Source organism: Marmota flaviventris, chromosome 4 (assembly GCF_047511675.1).
Source record: "Marmota flaviventris isolate mMarFla1 chromosome 4, mMarFla1.hap1, whole genome shotgun sequence".
Classification (NCBI taxonomy): Eukaryota; Metazoa; Chordata; class Mammalia; order Rodentia; family Sciuridae; genus Marmota; species Marmota flaviventris.
Window position 1 is genome coordinate 142271683 of NC_092501.1, and position 23660 is coordinate 142295342.

The window sequence follows — 23660 nt, forward strand, 5'->3', positions numbered from 1 at the left end:
GAAGGATACAGAGGCAGACTTGGGAGGAGCAGCTCAGAGATGGTACTTGAAACCACAGACACCACCAGAGAGGTCATGGAAAGTGTGAAGGAGTGAGGGCTCCGAGCAGCATCTAGGACCGACAAGGATTTGAAGGAAAGATCATGTACTACATCCTGTGTTACCATCATTTGCGGACATGTGTCTTCCTACCTAATCATAAATTCTCTGGATTCATGGATTATAATCTCTGAATGAAACACCTAGAATACATCTATTCAGAACAGGCATTGGAAACTATTTTAAGAGCTCTGTTAAAATGCTTTATATCTTAGCAAATGGATTTGCTTTCTATTTTTCCATTTCATGAGGTTCATTCTGAAGTCAGTGTTCTATTTTGTTTTATCTCATTAATTTTATTTTTGCAGTGCCGTGGGTCTCACACATGCTAGGCAAATGCTCTAGGCCACTGAGCCACACTCCCAGCTCACTTTATAAAATTTCTTATCTGCTATTTCCAAAATCTGGGTCCTATAATACCCATTTCCATTGATTACTTTCCCCCCTCAGTTGTGGGTGGATTCTTCTTTTCAGTCATTAAAAAAAAAAAAAAAAAAAACCTGTGAGTGCAACACAATGTGTGCTACACTGCAGGGGGATTGTGTTACCTTGTCTCCCAAGTGTCCAGTTTTGTTCTATAAGGAAGTTAAATTCCTAGACTCCTTCACCCTCTCAGACTTGGCTTTGTTCTTTGCTAGGGTGGTTATCTTTCCATCTGTCTTTAGTCCTAGAAAGTCTTCCTCTGGGTTGGGGTCCTTGCTCCTAAACATTAGCCTTTCTCAGATTTGGACGGAGTTTTGCACAAGGTGCTCAATGCGATCTGCCCAGCCTGGCCGGCTGGGATCTCCCGCCTCTGGCATGGCTTAACCCTCTGCCTCTATCAGCTCTCATAGCGGCAGCAGCTGCCCTCTGCAGGCCTCTATGCGTAAGTGCAGCCTATTCTTCTAGAAAAAGACAATCCCCAACTTGCCAACCAAGCAAATTCCTGGGACCCTTCTCTGCTCAGGTTACGCCTCTACAATGCTAGTCTCACACGTTCTAGTCATTTCTAGTCACCTCTATCACCCTGAACTCTGGTATCTGCTTTTTCAGCTCAGTAAGATGATGGCCACTGCTTGGAGCACCTGCCAGTTCCAGGTATGCAAGGTGGCCCAGGCAGACAGCTGGGGCTACATGGGACTTACAATGATGTTTCTTATTTCTCAAGGATAACAGGTCTAGGGCATCTACGGTCCAATGCTTGGACACAGTTGCCTCTTATATTCTGCCTGTTTTATAACTGTGTATCATGGGGCGTTAAATCCAGTAGCAGTTAACTCTTCCGTGTCTGGAGGTGGAAGGTGAGCCTGGACAGCTGGTGAAAGCTTCTAACAGGTTTCTATCTCCTCCCATAGGAACCCCTGACTGTTAACTGAGAGTCTAGAAAGAAAGGCTTATGGGATGGACGATGAAGGCTATCTCAGTGAGATGCTCTTAGTATTTATAGCACACAGTTGATCTTGGTCCACAGAGCAGCCTACCATGACAATTTTGGCGATAGGTAGATCTGCCTATAAGGATATACCTTTCTCATTGTGAATTAATAAATTGGTGTTTTGATTTTCTACGTTATACTCTATACGTCTTTCCTGGAACCATCATTCTGATTTGCTAAACTCTGACCACACTCTTTATCTGAAGCTTTTTAAAAAGAAAACAGCTGTGTTGAGAAACACTAAGAATTTTTTCTCCCTTGCGATGCTGAGAGTCTACACCTGGGGCTGTGTTAGGTAAGCACTATACCACTGAGCCTATCTCCTGGACCCCTATCACCTTACTACACTGTATTTTGAAAGAAAGCTATAGTTATTTCTCTGTATTAATGGGGGTTGGTTCCAGAATCCTCCAAGGATAGCTCAAGTCCCTTATATAAAATGGCACCTTCAGCCCTGGGAGCCTTTGGATCTTGATCAGATTTTCAGATTCATTATTGCAGAAAACTAGTAAATCTTGCACGGTTACTTGCAATGCAGAATTTGCCTAGTTATCATCTTAAGCAGAATGAACTTCCCAAAGACTGAACATTTGGCTGAAAAAAATGGCAATTATTATCAAAAAGAATCACCTGAATGCTCTATAGGCATACACTGCAATTTACATATTATTTTGTTCATACAAACTGCCAGATTTAGCAAATGGATGGATGGTACTCTTGGATATCTGAATATGGCCCTGCAGCTCTTTTAATTCATAACACTATTAGACATGACAAGAAAAATCAAGTGTTAAAAAATTTGCCAAGAGAAAAATAACTCATTCTATATCTCGAACACGGACTTTACCTTTTATGCAAGTGATTTAAAAAGTTGCCCTACAACAGTCATAAGGAAAACATAAAACTATCTTCACAATTTTTCCTATTTCCCAGTAGGGAAGTTAAGTCATTGACATCATTAGTGCTATCTTTGTAAGGGATCAAATGAATGGAAGAATCATTTGTCATGGACACCTAGCTATTTCACCCTTAGAGCTTTTACTGAACCCCTGACTGGGTTACAAATCTTCCTCTGAACTCCTGGACCCCTATCACCTTACTACACTGTATTTTGATTATATTTATTCCTCTGTATTAATGGGGGTTGTTTCCAGAATCCCCCAAGGATACCAAACTCTGCAGCTCAAGTCCCTTATATAAAATGGCATAGTATTTGCATAGAACTTATGCACATCCTCCCATCTATTTCAAATAATCTCCAGATTAATTATAATACCCAATATGATATAAATGCAATGAAAATAATTGTTATTCTGTATTGTTTAGGGGATAATGACAAGAAAAAAATCTTGTCAGTACAGATGCATTTTTTTGTTTGTATATACATGATCAGTATAGACATTTTTTTTCCCCAAATATTTTTGATCCTTAGTTGATTGAATGTGTGGATGTGGAACCCATAGATACCGAGGGCTGATTCTACCTGCTTCTGTGTGTCTCACCAATACACAGGCATTGTTGGAGGGCAGAGCCTTTGTCACATCCCTCCCTTCCTCCTGGCATAGTGAAGGGGATCCATGTGCATGAGAAACTCACAAGTGGGAGTCGATTATGTTTGCATAATTTGTATGTGACAGTAATTTATAACATGCATTTTGCAAAATGTTCTCTAGCAACTTCTAAGTTAAATCTATAATACATCATATCTCTTCCTTGCTATTTATTATCTTCCTCCAGACACCATTTAGCTCTTATAACATGAAGGCAGTCTGGTATGGTCATGGTGGAGAGAGATAAGGAGCCTACTGTGTTATTCTTCATAGTTACATGATTTGGGGTTTGCTTCAACTCTCTGTAGCCAGGATTTATTTCCTGTTAAAATGGTGGTGGTATTATCTACCTTACCTACTTCTTACAGTTATTGTCAGAATCAAATAAAATAATGTATATGAAAGGGCTTTGTCAATTATACTCCACTATTTATGTATTAGATTTATGGAGTACCAAATTCACAAGGGAGCTGACTCTATATCTTAAGAGGCTGCTCATTCATGGCAGCTGGCTTAGGGGCAGCCCTTGGCATCTGAGCTATGCTAGTCAATCAGTTCAAGTTTGTTAAGAATCAAGCCTGAGGACTATCTTTTTTTGTTTAATTAATTAATTAAACTGGTGATCAAAACCAGGTCTCTCTTACTAAGCATACATTGTACCACTGAGCTATATCCTAGCCCTAAACCTGCAGACTCCTAAACACTAACATTCAACATTAACATATACCAGAAAGCAAAATTATCTCTATTCATAAAAAACTAAATATGTTAGAAGCCAACAAAACATCTCCCACATACAATAACTAGAATTTGCTATGCATATAGATGTAACAGGATTTTTTAAATATCAAAAAAATGTGTTACTGCCAACTGGAATAAATCATTGTCTCAAAGAAAGTGTAGTAGTTTCATGGAGTCGTAGCTGATAATGTATTTTCCATGGCAACCAAACCCAGTCTCTGGTACACTGAAGGGAGTTGGCAGTTTTGATATTACTGTGCATGGGTGAGCACCTGTTTGGGAGAAAAACTAAAATGACTTAGGAAAATTACATTTACTAGAATAAAATTTAATCATGGCAGCTGACATCATTGGTTTGAATTCTTCCCAACCCAGAATGGATACCATTTTCTATAAGGGGGGCAGGATTCCCAGATCTAGCTATGCTGGATGGTCCAGGTTGCAATGAAATCAGTATATTGCAAGTATATTTCACACTCAGATTTTTGACAGTGGATTAGGCCTTCCAGAGCAAAATCTTTTTTTCAAATAACCCTGCCCACTGCACAATTTGATTACCTATGACGATATTTAGTATGTTTTGGGTGCCCTCTTAAATTTTGTTGTGCAAATTGAATGAGAAGATTCAACTTTGCTAATTAGAGAATTCTGCATCCCACAAAATTTGGTATGCTGTGTTTGTGTTTTCATTCAAATTCCACATATTTTCTAATTTACCCTGTAGCTCCCTCTTTGATCCATGTGTTGTTTAGAAGTTTTTAGGGCTGGGAGTCTGGTTCAATGGTAGAGTGGTTGCCTAACATGCACAAAGCCCTAGATTTAATCACCAGCCCTGAAAATAAAATGAAATAAAATAAAAGTATGTTACTAAATTTCCAAATACTTGCATCCTTCCCTTGTACTTTCATGATACTGATTTATAAATTAATTATGTTATAGTCAAAAACATTTTGTATGATTTAAATCCTTATGTGTGTTGAGGTTTGTTTTATGGACCAGAATATGGACTATTTAGCAGAATGTTCTATGTGCATTTGGAAAGATTGTATATTCTGCTGGAGTTCGATGGGATGTTCTATAAATGCCAATTACATTAAGTTGGTAGTAGTTCAGATCTTCAGTATCCTACTTCTATCTCTACTGAGAGAGGAATGCTGAATTCTGCAGTCATAATTGAAGACTTGTCTATTACCAGTTTTTGTTTAATGTGTTTTGAAGTTATATTATTAAACACATATACGTGTGTATGTGTGTGTGTGTGTGTGAGTGTGTGTGTGTGTGTATTTTGTCTTTTTGACAAATTGGTAAATAACAAGTTTAGAAAAGGCATATGTAATGTTCATTTTCACCTTTGGTAATATTTCTGGGTCTAAAGTTTCCTTGGTGTGATTTGAAAACAGACTCTACAATTTTACATTGGTATTATCATATATCTTTTCCCTAACTTTTTACAGTACAATATCTATGTCTTTCTATTTGAATAGATTTCTTTAGGCAGCACATAATAACTTAATCTTTCTTTTTATACAATCTGAAACTGTCTTTAAAATGTGCTTAGAAGATATTTTTGGATTGAAATGTACAAGCAAGTGGGGCATGGTGGTGCAAGATATTTGATATTTTTATAAATATTTTTATAAATCATAAAGTGCATAATATTTTTATAACCCTAGGGTAGGCTACTTTTCTGTTTAGTTGACTTCTTGCTGTCTGCAATTTAACTCAGTTGTTTTAAAGTTTGGAGAGGGAGGAAAAAGTGTCACCTGAAATTTCAGGGAATCTACTGTAATGAGTCCACATTATTCTTCCAAACCTTCTTCCAGATTCTTTGCTTGCTCCCACCTTTCAGAATAGGACTATTATCTTACTGTCAAGGCAATTGGGAGGGGATGACACAGGCTGTTGGTGTACTTTCTCCCTTTCTTCCACAATAATAAAATAATATCTGGACAGGGTCATCAAAACAAAAAAACAAAAACAAAAACAAAAACAAAAAGCACATTTCCCCATCTCACTGTTTGCCTTGCGACTTAGTTCTGGCTCTTGAGATGTAAGGTGCGGTGCAGCTACTAAAACTTTCCCCCAAGGAGAGCTGACCCACACTCTGACCCCAATCTCTGCTCATTCCTTCCTCCATCCTGCTGCCTGGAATACAGACATGATGACCACAGCACCAACTGTACGTGGGACCAGGGGGAGGAGGGTCACCCTCTTGGGTTGGTAGGACAGTGAACTATAAGAAGTCTGGGTCCCCTGAGGACTGAGGAGCAGAGCCATCTCTTCCTTTGGTGGTAACCTCCTGCTTTATATAACTGAGAAATGAGTAGCTACCCTGCTTAAACTACCACTGTTTGGAGACTTGGGTATTTGTAGAGGAACCCAATCCTAATGGACACAGTCAGGGACCAATTAATATCACACTGTGTTATATAATTACATTTTTCATTTTTTTTTTTTTTGCATCAGAAATGGAACCCAGGGACACTTACCACTGAGCTTGAGCTACATCCCCAGCCCTTTTATATTTTATTTTGATCAAAATTCTTGCTAAATTGCTGAGACTGACCTTGAACTTGTGATCTTCCTGCCTCGGCCTCCCGAGCTGCTGGGATTACAGGCTTGCACCACCATGCCCCACTTGCTTGTACATTCAACAAGATTTCTGGTCAGATTGGGAGACCATCAGGGGTCAGCTAGGAGTGCCAGCCAGAAGGCTCCATTTGTACTAAGAGCTGTGTTGCATGACTTTCTCTTTGGTAGAGTTGATCTAATTAATAGCTCGTTTCCTTGGATTTGTTGCCCTGGCTGGTCTTGAACAAGTGATTCTCTTGCCTCAGCCTCTCAAGTAACTGGGAGTACAGATGGGTCCCAGCTGGGCTCCATATTGATTTTTAATGCCGAGGTTTTCTAGCGAGGCAGTAACAATGAGCTGATGTCATTCTCTCTCAGCTTTGCAGACAGAAGGCCTTAAACATCCACTTGATGGCAGCAAACAGAACTTGAGGCAGGAGCTCTCCAAAGGAAATAATCTGCCTCTAGGAAGCACATCTCTTATTAATTTATCAAGGGTCATATTTTCGAAACTACATTTTCTGGAAAAATTGTAAATGTGATTTAAGAGTCAAATGTTAACGTCCTTATCGGCCTGATTGAATGAAATTAGACCAATTAGCTACAGAGGAACCAGTTTAAACAGCTCTATTTCCCTTTAAAAAGATTCTATGACCGTTCGTCACGAAAAAGGTCAAAATACTCCCTCCCATGTGCTCTATAAACTGCAAGACTGTGGTAACATGGAGACTTGGTACCATTTTTTTAGCTTAAGGTTTTTCAGTTCATGAACTGTACTTTTGTATGCACAATAGGCCCTTAAAATTCTACCTTGGTTTGATTTAATTTTTTATGCCAAGAAACTCTGTCCCTGAGGAAATAAAATATAACATAGATATTGGCAAATTCAGCCACTCCACAGGGACTTGACTCTTGAAGCACAGATGACTTCATTCCAAACCACGCCCTGATACACAATTAGATATTATGTGTGTCTTCTCAGTTGTGTGTGGATGAGTGAATGAGTCAGCGAGAGATTTAATTTCCTTTTTTACAAGGCAATCCTAGCTGCATTGTGATTAAATCCACCATGATATTTTATCTGGGTTTACAGAAGAAATATCAAGGACTTTCAACACGCACATGAACTTAGAATAAATATGAAATCCTCTCAAAATTATTGATCCATGCTTTTGAGAACATACTCCCTAGAAAATAACTCAAGAGGAAAAAAGGAATTCGCAAACACTACAGTTGTTATTGCATGACAGAGGGGAAAAAAAATTGGTAAAAATCCAAATGCTCAAAGGAGAGAAGCTTATTCTAGTTTGTCAGCACTATAGAATGTTTTATGACTATGAAATAACAAATGTGAAAACTTTGGTGAGTGAAAACAGGGTGAGAAAATGATAAATAGTGATTTTCTTTGCTTAGGTGTGCAGAATGGGCTGTGCCTGAAAACAGTATTGGCATCCACGGTGCAGGGCACGTTCACTGGAGCAGTAGGAGTCAGTAGGTGCTTAGTGATTGCTCTCTGTCCTTGCCTACAGGCCTCTGTGTCTTTGTTAGTATACAGGGCCCATCTTAGCACCTCCTCCTTGGGGTCTTCTATTTATAAATCCTGTAAAGATTTCAGCTCAGTCTTGTTCTCCATAGAATCCCCAGCACACAGCACTGGGTCAAGCTAACCTGCAGAATCACATTTTGTGCAAATTAGAAAAAAAAAAAAAAAGTCATTTCTGAGTGGCTGTGTCCCCATGCTGGGGCACAAGGCTTAGTGAGTCCTGCCTGGGGGATGCATCTCAGCCCCCTCTAGAAAACTACTCCTCTATACATAGGAATGCCACCTAGCAGTACCTGGAGTAAAGTAAGTGCTCAGTAAATATTTGTGCCATGAATGAGTAGACCAAGTTGAGGAGGACTAAATTTTTCTTCTGGGTGCTCTTTACAGATGTCCCAGTTCTATCCAAGATCTTTGAACAAGTCTGTTTACCAGTCTCTAAAATGGGAAGGAACAGGTCACTACCATCCTCATCAGCTCTAAAAGGCTACGACTTCTGTGCCTGCTACTTGTAAGGTGCTCAGAGGCTCCTTCAAGGAGCCATTCTTCACAACTACAGTCCCTTGTCTGCAGGGTTGGGATAATATAGCTCTTTCCCAACGCAATCTCCTAGAATCCTTGGAATTGCCTGAGTGATGGCATATCTTATGTTATTGTGCATTCCTTTGAAGACAGATAAGTCTTGTGCTAATGGAACTTAAGTTGAGTCTCCTAGATAGCCTTAGGACAGAACACCAGAAACAACTAGTGATTAGAGAGGTTAGAAATTTCCACCCAACCCACAAAGAGGGAGAAGGCTGAGATACGGTTATAAAAACTCTCAAATGGTAAGATTCAGAGAGCTTCTGGGTTGATGGTCACATCAAGGTGCCGGGAAGGTGGCACCCCCAGAGAGGGCATGCGAGCTCCACACACCCCCACCTCACATACCTTGACCGTGCTTCATTCTGGTGAATCCTGGAAACCAAGGAGGGGGCTGGAGGAAGCTCTGTGTCTTTATGGCCAGTTGGTAAGAACTACAGGTGGCTCCTGGGACTTACGCCAGGAGTCTGAAGTGGGGACCGTGATGTGGAATTGAGTCCTTAGCTTGTGGGGTCTGTGCCAACTCTGAGTAGTTAAGAGTCAGCATTAAATGGAATGGCAAGTAAACCTCAAGACCATTCTCGGAGTGATGTTTCGGACACCAAATGTCGGCGAGGGGCAGAATTTTCCACATCAACAACCAATTCCCTGAGACTCTGGACTCTTCCCCCTGCATGTGAGTTTCTTTCACTGTCCTCCCTGCAGCCCAGAGCGAGCCCTCAACCATGGGAGCCCACCCTCTCAGGCCTTTCCCAAGTTACCTACTGCTGCTCCCTGACCTTGTTTCTGACCCAAATCAGTGTGTTCACTGGTTCTCAGACTTCACTGTACTTCACAAGGGGATGTGAGAAAGTTTAAGCAGAAAGCTAGATTTGCAGGACAAGCCAGCCCTGTTCTGGAATCTGTGATAAATATGCCTGAATGATTCTGACTTTTGGCAGCTTCTTCCTTTCTTCTGTCTGAATTCACAGATTTGGAAATTACATTCCCTCAGACTCTTTCTACATCCCCCTACCTCTAGTGACTGCTATCAGACAAGCTGATAAGAGGTAGGACTAAGGGTAGGGCTGCTGGTGAGGGCTTGCGGCTGACCATGTCTCTCTCTGGATCATTTAGCAGTGAGGTTTATCAGCTTTATTCTCTTCTTATTCCAGGAAACACAGGGCAGGTGGAGACTCCAGAATTTATGGGCCTTACAGTTGACAGTGGATCCCCACATTCCCCATCCCCCGCCCCCTGACATATGCAATATGGACAGTGGATTTGGACCTTGCTCATGAAGTATCCTTGAGACAAATGATGGGCTGAACAGACAAGGTGTGCTGCCAGGGCTTTCTGCCCTGCCTCCACAGGCTTTTTTTATTTGGCAGATAAATTTTGGTTCTATTCTTAGCACTAATGCAGAAAACAAATGACTTCAAAAAAGAAAAGATGTAATTCTTGAGAAAGGCTTGTTGCATTTAGAAGTTTTCAGAAGCGCAGAGAGCTGTGGCCTTGGACTTGGCACACTAAACTCAGCTGCATCAGTTGTACCTCCCCAGATCCAAAGTTTGCCTGTGGTAGGGTAGACATCTCTCTGGGGAGGGATATGTTGTATCTTTTCCCAAGATAGAGGAGATTTTTGTACTCTATTTTTAGATTCAAGGTGCTATAGTTATAAGAGTCACCTTTGCTGAGTGCTGTATCAGCATTTTCTTCTGTAATTGGCTTTCCATTTTATGAAAGGGAACTTGAGGGACAGGGAGGCCAAACAACTCACCCTATGAAGCCCATGCTGGGAACCTCCAGCCCTTGGAACCACCTACAAACTCATCCATTTCATGGAGAAACGTACTCAGAGGCTGGCTTATAGTATTTCAGGTCTATGGACATGATACCTCCTAATGGAAAACTTCAGAGAAAATCTATTAAGTCAATGTTTTCATTGACTTAACTTATCACTCCCTAAGTTAACACCATCGTGTCTTGCTCAAAGAGGAAAAGAAGGTGGCAGGAGGTATAATTCACATGGGTCAAGACTGTATACTTTTCTGCATGAACAATCATCAACAACTTTCAGTTCCTGAGTTTCTAAAGACCGCCCCCCCCCCTTTTTTTTGGTACTGAGGATTGAACCCAGGAGCACTTAACCACTGAGCCATACCCCCAGCCCTGTGTTTGTGTATGTGTTTGTGTATGTGTGTGTGTGTGTGTGTGTGTGTTAATTTTAAGACACATTGTATTAAGTTGCTTAGGGCCTTGCTAAGTTGCTGAGGCTGGCTTTGAACCTGTGATCCTTCTGCCTCAGCCATCCAAGTCGCTGGGATTACCATTCCTGGCTGACCTACCCATTTTCATCCTCAAATCTCTTGACCTCTGAGAACAGAGAAATGACACTAAGCTTGTGCTTCCAAAACTGTGTGCTGGGGTATCTGAAGTCACTATGGCAAACTCACAGAGACATTGTGGGGCATCTTAAAATTCCCAGGGTAGCACATCAGTGCTGGGTCTTTGTTGGCCCTCAGGAGCTCCAGTTCACAGTCTGACATTAGTGCAACACAGCTCACTTCATTCCTTTTGGTGATACCTAATCTTAGTGGAGCTGAGGTTTTGGATGTTGCTGTGATAAAAAGTACACACAGAAAAGCTGTGAAACAGGAACCGAAGGTGGCATGGTCCAACCTGCTTCTACAGTTTGAGAAGCTGTGCTGGGCCCCACAGCCCACATCTACCACTAGCAAGTAATCACGGTTTCTCCTATGAAATGGAAATATAATTCTTTTCTTTCAATTTATGCTCGTTTTTCAAAAAGGCAATTAAGTTGTTAAGACATAGACACCTAAGTCACCTAGATCTACCTACTTAGTAAGGGAGTTGTGAGTATGTATTTGCCCTTGGGAATCTGAAAATAATTATGGAGACATTGCTCACTGCGAATCAAGAATTCTGGAACTTCTACCCCATGCCTCATATAGTGCCACTAGGGGCCATCTTGAAGGGGAGGGCCGTGATTCCAGAAGAGGCAAGACCAAGGGCTCACAGCTGTCTTCATGCTTAAATTACCTGGGAATTGGCCTAAGGGTCAGTTTAGGTCAAACTCATTCTTTTGCAGCTTTACTGGGAGGGAGATGTCTCAAGTCACAGTACATTGCATATAGAGCCTGAGGTCGGGAAATGGGAGGGGTGGGTCTCTGCAGTTAGAATCCAGGAAGGAGATACCTTTTTGGATACAATGGAAGAAGAGGGAGGAATGTTCTTTTCAGGAGACCATGGGGAGTCATCAATGAGAAGGTCCCATGTGTGTGCACAGGTATGTTCGATGTGCACATTCACAGAATAAACAGTCCAACTGTGCAGGGAACCAATGGCTCCACTGGTGGATGGATGGGAGGCCTCCTTGGAGGGGAATGAAAACAGTCCCCAGCATTTGGCAGGCTCACCACCAGCAAGTGTGCCAGGGGCTTCCCTTCGTGAAAAAAAAGTGTGTGTAGAGGGGTCACTCTCCACGCGAGCCCTTGAGAACCTAAGTGGGGTCTGGTTCATGGGGGGCCACCGTGGGAAAGGAACTCCAGTGGAGACAGAGGCTGCAAGCTTGGGAGCCTTGGCACTGAGGTCTTGGGAGCTGCAGCTGAGAAGGCCCTGGTTGATACCCAAAGAAAAATAGATGGAAGGGAATGGTGGTGACTTTAAGAAATGAGACTCAGTCACCAGGAAAACAACAGCTGCAGTAATAAGCAAGGATGAGACTTTTCCAGAGGGGAGCAGGTGTCACCTCTCCCTCTCTGGTGGATGCTCTTCCACCCAACAGTGTCAGCCCTGCTCTCCTGCACCCCAGCTTCTCCGGAGTTTCCCTCCCACGTGCCGCCATTGCCTTTCCTGGCTGGGATCACCCATAAAAGCCTATATCTGGATTTTTAATTCCCTGGCTCCTTCTCAGTGGTGGCCAGGAGCAGGTGCCCTGCAGCTATAGGTCACACTGGGTGAGACTGGCATGGAGCACTGTTATTGTTGCCTTCCCACAGGGGCCTGCTCTTCTTAGAGGGGAGTAGTGACCATTGCTGATCTATTCCAACTACAAAAGAAGACACAAAACCCACCAGAAAGAAAAAATAAATTTTAAAGAAGAGGGGGAGGAAAGAAATCAGTGGAGGAAAGCTAAGTTTGAAATTCACTGCCCTGACCACAGCACAGCTGCAGGCCTATCTGTGTGGCTGGCCACTGGCTGAGGATGGCTGGGATGGTCCAAGTCCCTTCATTGGTGGAGGGGCCACACCTGTTCAGGTGAGCTGTTCCCAGGACCACACCAGATAGAGAAGAAAAGCAGGCCAATAGGGAGGGGCCATGTGTATTTCACTTTTGCTGATTGATTCCTGGAGAAATGGAGTCATGGGTGGTCAAGAAAGAAAATAGGATCAAGAAGTGAGAACATGCAAATACTCCAACTAGTCCTTTTGAAGCCAGATTTAAAATTAGGTAGTCAGTGTACTTAGGTAAATCGGGTCTAATATCGAGTGAAATCTAAAATGGAGGCCATGAGAATGAATTCCCGGAAAAGTTGAGCAACTCTCGGAATCTTAATGAAGTCCAGGAAACAGCCCCCAGCAGATTTGAAGATAGCCCATCCCAAAGAAATGTTAATGAACAGCAAACTTAAAGATGCTGACTCGGAAGTGCCCAGATTACCTCTTTGGCCCACCTGTGTCCCAACCCTTCGGGCCTTCCCACCTACATTCCATCACCGAAAACTATAAAATGGAGAGACAACCCGCACTTCCACGGATTCCATCTCTTGGGTCCCCTTCTTCCTCCAGGAGAAGTCTTTTCTGCTGTCCTTTAATAAACTTCTAATTTCTACTGTGACCTTGCCTCGGCGTGCTTCTCTGGTGTTATTCTTCAACATTGGGGAAGCAAGGACTTGTCACCGGTCAACAGCGGTAACACTTTGTCCAGAGGACAAAGAGACAGACAAAAGTCAGAGAGAGCCCATCTCTCCTCACATCCTCTGTGGTTGGGGATCATCCTCTTATTGGGAAAGCCTCTCGTGGTTCTGACTGAACTAAACCACTCCAATGGCCAAATATTAGTCCTTTCAACATGCATCCTCATAGTTTTGACCCAGACAGATCTGTTTTTGATCTTGTTCTAGTTCACAGGGTATTTCATGGCAGGTTGTATACAGTGGCAGGCAGCCATGCAACATCTGCATTTAGCAGGCAGCCCCACATATTATCAGAGGTGCTTAGATAGAGGGGTGCTTGTCACAGCCAACAACACAGACTGATGTATGTGCCGCCATCTGTGAGTAGCAGAGTCAAGGCGTGATTAGTTCCACTGCTAACTGTTATGAGGCTGTCTTTATAACAACAGACATGTAAAAATTATGGCTCCCCGCGAGGCTTCAGCAGCCTACCGCTGTGCTGGGTAAGCCACTTCATTCGTTCAGGCAGGTTTGCTCGGGCTTTTTACAGGAGACATAATTGCTTTTGTTACACATTCACAGGAATCAGGAAAAGACATTCTTTATGGTCCTCATTTCCAATGCCCTACTTACCAACTTCATCCCTGATGTTTGCAAGTTCGATTGACAGCTCTTTTTCTTTCACAAGGGCACTTTCATTCTGAAAAAACAAAACGGATACCGAGAGTCCCCTAGTTTTATGCTAAATAAGTACTTTCACATGTTTAATTAATGAATCATATTAAGCAAATATTTATAAGTCCAGCCCTTAAGGAGATAATTTTTCTAATTATATAAGCATATAAAAACTTACAAAGCCAACTCTGACTCATTCATTTGTATTCATTCAAATGGCAAAGCCTGCAATATAATATTAATAACACCCATGGTTGTGCTTTTCTGTTACACTCTTGTAAATCATCCTGCCACAATTTCTTGCACATCTGTCTCCTACACACCAATAAACTGTCATATATTATTATACACCACTAACTCCTGTAACTAGTTGAGATTTTTGACCTTGAAAAAGTCCATGTTTTCGTTCTCTGAGGGACAGAATCTTGCTTTGCCACTGTCCCCTTAAACTTACCCTTTTGTCCATACCTGGGTAGCTACCTAATGAATAATAGCGATCAGAACAGAAGCCTTGACTTGAAACATTCTCAGCAACAGTGCTTCAGGTTTCCAATTTTTTTGGTTCCACTATTGACATTAATAGAAGGGACAGGAAGAAATCACACATAGTGCAAAGTATGCCATTTGCAACTCACTGACCACCACATTGTTTTCAAATCAAATATTTTCCATGACTCATAATAGAGAAGTAGTTGAAGATGGGCTGAATGTGTGAGCTGGGTGACTGGGTCACCATAAAGAGTTTATTATGATTTTATTACTAAATAACACCACCAATATTAGGAATGCTGGCAATAAGTCAGAGATACCAGCCCTTCAAAGAAAATTTGTCACTCAACAGAATGTAATCCCAAAGTAAGTTGATTTCCAGAGAGAGAATTTTGGCTAAAATGTAGACCAAACACCTAGTTTAGATAATTAGGACCTTGTGAATATTTTTTATGCTTTGCATGTTCAATGTCCTCCAAAGGCCCGTGTTAAAGGCTTGGTCCCCAGGATGGTGCCATCGGGAGATGCTGTGGAGCCTTTAAGAGGTGGGGCTTACTGGGAGGTCCTTAGGTCATTGGGGGCATTTAAGGGGATTGTGGGATCTCTTTTCTCTTTTTTGCTTCATGAGGTGGCCATGAGGTGAGCAGTTTGCTCTGTCACATGCTGCCTTCGCTGTCTACCACCCAGGAGAAGCCCAAAGCAATGAGCTCAATTGATCTTGGGCTGGAACCTCCAAAACTTTGATCCAAAATAAAACTTTTCTCTTTAAGTTAATCATCTCAGGTATTTTGTTATAACTAATATAATGTTCTTTCCTTACTTTGCTTTTGATTTCAGCACCTCTGATGAACCTGTGCTCAATGAATGAAACTAAAGGTGATTCTCAGAATCTGCAGGTGCTGCATTTGGACTTGGGTAACAAGGGTTGCTACTTTGAGTTCCTAGGAGAATTTTGGGTTATCCAAAAGGCCTATGCTAAGCAAAGTCATAATATTCTTAATACCAAAAATAGAATTTTTTCATAAGAAATCGAGAATTATTATTGTCACAAGTATAAACAATTATTAGCTAATATTTCTTTTTAAGAAAGTAGCAACAGATCCATCCTTTGAGGGACAATGGACTCTGCTGTGGTCTAAATGTTTGTGTCCCCCAAGTTCATGTGTCAAAATCTTAACACCAAGGTGATGTTATTAGGGGTTGGGGCATTTGGAAGGTGATTAGGTCAGAGGGTGGAGCCCTCATGAATGGGATTAATGCCTTTCTAAAAACAAAACAAAAGTCCCAGAGAACAGCCTTGCCCTTTCAGCAAGTGAGGATACAGCAAGAATCCACTATAAGTGGGCCCTCACCAGGCACCAGATCTGTTGGCACCTCGATCTTGGACTTCCCAGCCTCCAGAACTGTAAAAAGTAAATTTCTCTTGTTTATAAGCCACCCAATTTAAGATATTTTGTGATAGCAGCCCAAATGAACTACGATGGGTTCCCCCATCTCATCCAGTCTCCAGCAGCCTTGCTTTCCCTGAATTCAGGGCTGAGAGTGTCCATCTCCCTAATGGTTAAATGACGCTACCTCCATGCCATACCCACTGCACAGGGTTGCCATGAGGGTTAAATAAAGTGACATATGTGATGAACTTGCAAGAGTGTCCAGCACTTAGCAAGCTCATTCCAGTGTTAGGTGTTGTTATAGTTGCAGGGATTCTTTTTATTTTATTTGCAAGTAGATAATATCCTATAACTAACAGGTACTTTTCCATGTTAATTATCAACTGTGTTTCTAATTTACACATCATTCTTGTCCTCTGGGTCTGGAGCACCTCCCTGGCTCTGCCCAGACTCTACTCAAAGGTGTTTTTTTTTTTTTTTTTTCTGAACTGGAGATCAAGCCCAGGGGTCTCACACATGCTAGGCATGCACTTCCTCCCTGAGCCACATCTGCAGCCCCAACACTAAGTTTTGATGCAGCTCAAAGAATGAAGAACCCAGAAGAGGGAAAAATGTCCTAATCAAACTAATCCCAGGGATTACACACTGTTCTAACAATATTGCCAGCTGACAACCAACTTTTTAGTGTTTTGGACAGTGGTTATTGCATTATTTACCATAAGATAATCTTAAACTAATAAAAAAAAAAAAAAACCTAACTTGCTTCTCCTTATCAAAGACAATTTTGAATACTCATATCCTCTAATTCCCAAACACAGCCAGAGAACTGAAACCCTGTATTTATCATTTGAGAAATAGCCTCAGCCAGGTGTAGCAGGGAACCGCCAGAACTTAACAAAAACAACAAACTAACTTCCATTTCTATTCCAAAGCCAACACATTTCCCTGAGCTCCTGTAGGCCTATCAGATCTTAGCAGAGTCCTTCCCCCAGGGGTTTTCCACATCACAACAGACCATTCTGGCTAAAATGCAGACCAAATACTGAGTGCAAATACCATCAGGGCCTTGTGAATGTTTGCTATACTTTGCAAGTTCAATGTCTCCCCAAAGCCCATGTGTTAAAGGCTTGGTCCCCAGGGGGGTGCTAGTGGGAGATGCTGTGGAGCCTTTAAGAGGTGGTGGTGGGGGGCACAGAATAGTCAGGCATTTGGAGAAGGAGTGGCTGGAAGGCCCCTTGAGGGGACTGGACTCAACAGGTACCTACTGGTGATGGAGGAGGTGGAGGATGAAGACTGAATCACTTCAGTGGAAAGCTAATGCCGACGCTTGGTGGCCAGGCCTTTAGGAGAAACAAGTAAGATTGACAGGGAAGGGGTGAGAGAATTAAAAAAAAAAGGAGCATGGGGGGAAAGAAGACGGATGGGAAGAGATGTGAAAGGAGAAGTGGGAAGGAAACAGAAGTGAGACTGGAGACCCTGAACCTTCCCCACCTGAGCAAGCAGGCTGCCATTAGCCTGAATAAGGGCTGGGGTGTGGCTCAGTGGTAGAGTGCCTGCCTCACAAGCAGTTGATCCCCAGCAGCACCAAACATTTAAAAATAAAATAAAGACTGAACAAGGCTGACCCCATCCAGTCTCGAATGCCCGGCCCTCTTATTTTCAGGTTCACACTAGAAAACCAACCAGTTTCAAGTAGAGTCATCAGATGCCTCAGCAAGGAAGGGTAGGCTGCCGAACATAAGCTACAAACTCCTGACTAAAATTTAAGGAACATACGAGGGTCGGGGATGTCATTCAGTGGTGGAGTACTTGCCTAGCACGCAAGAGTCCTGGGTTCCATCCCCAGCACAGTGCCGAATAAAAGACGGGTCTGTAATTTCTGGCTAAACATTATTCACTAATTAATAAAGATTATTATCCATGCTAACCTCTACCTAGCACTGATTATAGGCCAGGCCCAGGGCTGGGTGAGCCTTTTCCCTCATACTACTCAAAATATAGTTGTCTCTTGGTGTCAGCGGAACTTGGTTCCAGGATCCCCAGCCCCAACTAGGATACCAACATTCGTAGATGCTCAAGTCCCTGATAGAAGATGTGTAGTATTTGCATATAACCCATGGATACCCTCCTGCAGACTTTAAATCATCTCTAGATGATTTATAATACCTAATTATAAATCTTGCCTAATAAGAGTTATAAATGGCTCTTATGCTGTATTATTTAGGGGATGGTGACAAGAAAAAAAAAAGGTCTGCATATGTTCAATCAGATGCGATTTTTCCCCCTGAATACGTTTGATCTGTGATTGGTTGGATCTGTGGATGCAGAATCCATCCATACAAGGGCCAATTATACTGTCCAGGTTTCCTCTGGTTTATTTCCCTTTATGGGTGAGGGAGCTGGGGCCCTTCCGGGAAGTAACCAGCCCCTCCTTGCACAACCTGCTAGGAAACAGCAAAGGTGGGAGTTCCAATCCTGCACCCTCCCTGTTCTTCACTTTCATGGATTCAAATTGCATTTGCCCTCAGACTGGATCTGAGCACTTGAACCACTCAGCTTTTCACGTCTGACTCAGGGAGAGGCAGAGCCAGCTCCTGACTGATCTGGCCCCATGGAAAATTCTCTGGCTGCCTCATTCCCCACCGGACAGCCTGCACTCCCTGGGTTTGTCCTTGCTATAGATTTGTGGGTTGCATCTTGGTACATTTCCAGTGTGTGGACCCTCTTCAAGTACAGCCTCCACAGGGCTGTAACTTCAGATAGGGTAGCTATTTAGTTATCCCTGACAGCTCTGGAAAGACCTTTCTGATGGCCTCTGAACACATTCTTGTTGAAGATACTGGCACAGCTCAGCCCGAGCTCCCGAAAGCCAGCCAGCCGGTGCAGCCTGGCAACAGTCTTCTTTCTTAAGTGCTTGTTTTTGAAATGATATCAACCCTCCTAATTTATAAATTCTCTGCATCAAGCAAGTTGCTCTTTGCTTCCTGCAAGCCAAACCAGAATGACGCAGTGTGACCCTGCAATGAAATGAGTCAACAGCCGTGACCGCACGAATAGCGGTCCTCAGACAAGAGGTGAACTTCAAGGAACCTTCCATCACTACTCTGTGCTGCAAGTGTCACCCCATCCATCCTGGCTCAACGGAATCCAGCAGTGGTCTTCTCTTACGAAGCCCTTAGGTTCTGAGGAATATTCAGGAATCCCTCTAAAATGTCACATCCAGTTGCTTGAAGTTAATGAAATGTTGTTTCATTAAGGTTGTTCCCAAACCTCAGGCAGGTCCAGGGCGATGACAGGGTGGGATGACTGGACTATGAGCAAGGACTCCTCTGACAGCCCAGGGTTAGATCAGCGCTTCCCTACTAGGGGATGAGTGGAAAATTCCTAACTGGTGCCAAGTACATGAGATCCTGTGTTCACTCAAGAGGGCTAAAAATAGAACACGGTACTTAACCATCCAAACTATCCTGGTGATATAATCCAGGAATCACAAAGCCAAAGAAGGCCATTCCTCTAAAGTGACTGTTTACTCCACGGCAGGCTTAACTGGAACTGGACACGCATTGGAACACTCTTCTATAACCCAAACCAGCAGTTGCATCTTCTTAGCCACCTCTTTTATTTAGTCACGTCTTTCTCTCTTTGCACTCCTAGTTCTCCATTCTTTTCCGCATGGTCTATGGAGGCCATTCAAAGATGGAATCCGAAATGAGTTAGTCCCATGAAACTTCCAATCACCCCCTTTACTCCTACACCCAAACATACCACTGCAGGTCTGCTTTTGTGGAGCCTACCCTTCTTTTTAGACCTGGATCCCAAATGCCAAGGTCTTTCCCAAACTCATTTTTCCTAGCTAGGGAAGCCTGATAAAGCATACAACCTACTCATCATTTCATTAACTTCAAGCAACTGGATGTGTGGCCAAGCCCCAAGCAAGCTGCCACACTCTGTTATTTCAACATGTTCTCTGCTCAGATGGTTGATGCCACCCTGTGAACCTGGTGGGGACAGGGAATGAAAATGCCTCTCATTGTTAGCATCACCTGTGAAATTCCACACTCGGGCGCTGGCCACCTAACCCCTCCTCGAGAAACCAATACTCATTTTTAAAACAAAAAAAAAAAAAATGAGTACTGGGTGATTCTGAGGTGCACTCACCCCTAATTAATCCAGAGATAGGAAACTCATACAAAACAACATATTCTTCCTGAGTGACTATAACACACCAGGCAGGGTATTTCTGCTTTTGAAGAGGTTGTCTCTCAGAGTTAGTCAATGCATAAGCAATGCCAAAACAACATGATTTAATTCACTGGGGCAAGGCTGTCTTAATGATTTAAACTGAGACCACAGGATGAACAAACAGAGGGATTTAAAGTGGCACCCCAGAAAAAGACCAGGAGAACCAGTGACACAAAATAGCACCTGGGTCTTTCTGGTAACTTTTGTCATACCACTAGATACTATTTATTTATTTTGCAATAGTGGGTATTGAATCTAGGGCCTGGCGCATGCTAGGCAAGTACTCTGCCACAGAGCCACATCCCCAGCCCCTTTTATGTTATTTTGAGACAATGTCCCCATAAGTTGCCCAGGGTGGTCTTGAACTTTTGATCCTCCTGTTTCAGCCTCCTGAGTATCTAGAATCACAGGCATGGGCCACTATGACTGACCCAGGGCCTTTCTTCTTTTTCTCTCTAGGTTCCTGCTCTGCTTGTGATACTTCCTATAGGAATTCTTGGTTAGTTTCAAGGAGTATTGAAGACAGTTTCCTAAAATTCACTGTAGTGCTGAGCATTTTTATCAACTCATTTTCTCCCTCACAAGATTGTGTTTATACATATGTGTGTGTATGTGTGTGCGTGTATGTATAGATATAGATATACATACATACTTACATATATACACATGTGTGTGTGTGTATATATATATATATATAAAATAGACAAGCACAAACTATAAGTGTGTGTATATATGTATATGTGTGTGTGTTTGTGTGTGTTTGTATCTATGCACACACACATATTAAAGAAAAGGAAAGAAAATTTACAAATGTAAGCCAAAAGACTGTCTTAATTATTCTTTCCTATTTTTAGCTATGAAATCAGTCCAGATCAGGAAAATCCAACCATGTAACCTCTGTCATATTTTTCAAAGCCAAACAAAAGAACCACAATGAGGGATAAAATGCGAAGTTTATGGAATTCTGGCATTTGAGGAAATACATGCATCCTTTCTATTGTGAATTTTAAAAATTCACACACGACATACACACATACTAAATGGCATAGAGGTTAAGAAGTTTTCTTTCTTCTCTGAAACAATACTGCTTTTCACCCTTGAATTCAGATTAGGGTTTATTTCAACACAGTGCAACTTTGTCTTACTAAGGAAATATTTGCTTTCATATTTCTAAATGAGCCAGCCACAAGGTGACGTCAGCAGAACATATATGTCTTCAGAGCTGTTTTCAGGGCACCTTTGTGACTACTGTATTCATTTTCAATATGAATATTATGAAGACTGGCCAGATTCATAATATGGCTCTGTGGAAAAAACCCTTGGGAGGTAGACTGACCTTTTATTTTTCATTTTAGTTATTATGGCTTGAAGGCAGCACTGATACTGTGTCTCAGTTCATCAATAAGTATTATTTATTTCACATATAATTAACTCTAAGACCACTGTAATTTTGTATAATGATTTGCTTTTGAAATGTAATTTAATATAAATCCATCAAAGGCAAAATATCATTCAAATTTAATGCTCTTCAATAAAATTAAATGTCTAATTGTGTGCAAAACAAGCAAAGCCAAATCTTGTATTAAAAGAACTAAAAATGACTAAACTCAGAAATTCAAACCTTCAACCTCATGCACACTGGGGAGAGTCCCTGGTTAAACAGAAACATCTAGTTTACCTAAGAGCCTGTAGGTAATGAGGCAATATCATAATCTGAGATATAAGAGAAATCCATATCTGGATTACTAATGAGCAATTGGAAAGGACAGAGATTAATAGGGCCAAGGGGAAAGAATGCTAATCCAAGGAAGTAATGCTGAGAAATTGGGAAATTCTACATCCCTGAATAAGTGCGGAAGAAAGGAAAATTAGCCCAAACCATGATTTTTAATCTATTTATGTTGCACTGAAGAAGTTCTTGACCTTTTCTGGACCTACCTGACTCTAATCACCTTCCCAAATGCATTATGTCAGAGTACCACACATACCTGGGAGGGACAGAGAGGTTGTTGTCTCAACTCCCACCTCTACCAAGAATTTAAAGAAAAGGTAGATAAGGTTAGCTCTAGTTGTAACCAAGATTATTATCAACTACCTGTGTGACTCTGCACCCTGTTCAGTCAGAGGAAGGAGAAGTTGTGCTCCATTTGTATACAATGTGTCAAAAATGTATTTTACTGCCATGTATAATTGGAAAAAATTAAAAAATAAAAAGGTTTTTTTTTTTTTTTTTTGAAAGGTTAGTTTAGAGATATGGAAGTAGCTTCTACAGGCCTCAGGATAGATCCTAACCCAGCAAGACCTGGCAACATGATCAGTCTGTTAAGACAGTATGAGAAAGGACACGTCCATTACAAGGAGAGTTGGCCAGCAAAGGAGCTTAGAAGAGACAGTCACCAGGGCCAATAGTAATCACGCAGCCCTCTCAAGTGCATGTCAGGCAAGAGGGCATTGGGGATGGGTCATGGGCCCTTGAGGCTCAGAAGCCTCTGGATTCTTCAATAACATGATTTGTGGCTCAGATTCTATTTATATCAGAGCTTCTCAAAGCTAGACTCTTGATTCCAAAAAGAAATAACATATTTATCAAGCTTGTTGCCATTCATTTGCTTGTTGAATTATACTTCTGATTGTTAAAAAAAAAAACAGGTTGGCATTCTAGTTGGTACATCTAGTTCTCTTAATAATTCAGCCTTCCTAAAATCCATCATTTCTGGGAAGTTAAGAAGTTTTGGTACATGCAGCATCATGCTTCATCCTGGACCACACTGAGTTCATGGTGACTGGACCCTTTGGGATCCATCCTGGTGTCCCAATGGCCAGAATTCCTGGGTCATGCCTTTTAACTCAACATAATACAGAGGAATATTTCTGCAGATTTCAGTTCTGCTCAAAACCCCAAGATAAGTCCCTACTTTTTAATTAATTATTTTCAAGTTAAAAGACCAAAATCTGAAATTTTCTGAAAATCCCCTCAGGCTCCCTCTGTGCTGTATTTCCTACTGTGTTTGCCCTCTCTTATGTCATCCAGTTGGGTGAAAACACTTTTCCTCATGCACTCCTTGCTTGGAATTATATTCCTTCTCCTCTTGAGTTCAATAAAATTCCGCCGCAAGCTTAAAGTGTAATTCATGTTCCAGTTTTTCCAAGAAAGTTAGTCCACGGTGCTGTACTTGCTTTTCCTTGGACCAGAAACAAGTATGAACAGAATCACAGAACTTTCACCTACTCTTCCTCAGACTGTTCCTACTGTTTAATCAAGTGCTCTGTATGCACCGTTGTTGCCTAGCCAACTTGTGGTTTCTCTGGAAAAGCTGGAAGTACAACGAAACCAATAACTGACCGTGCCTTTTTAGAATACTTTACTAGTTCCCATACTAACAAGGGACAGAATCAACCAGAAATAAATATTGCTAATTGGATGGGTTTTATAAGTTGGAAGTACATAAACACAAAGAGCTTTTGCAAA

The 23660-nt window shown here is 41.9% G+C and overlaps 1 protein-coding gene across 4 annotated transcripts in view; it reads right to left on the reverse strand.

The window, feature by feature from the left end:
- Positions 1–23660, reverse strand: part of Mtus2 (microtubule associated scaffold protein 2) — a 381665-nt gene that overhangs the window by 40548 nt on the left and 317457 nt on the right. For all 4 annotated transcript variants that reach the window (XM_027928898.2, XM_027928897.2, XM_027928896.2 and 1 more), the window contains one exon: positions 14028–14094. In XM_027928898.2, the coding sequence (XP_027784699.2) occupies positions 14028–14094 (67 nt within the window). The remainder of the gene's footprint in view (positions 1–14027; positions 14095–23660) is intronic.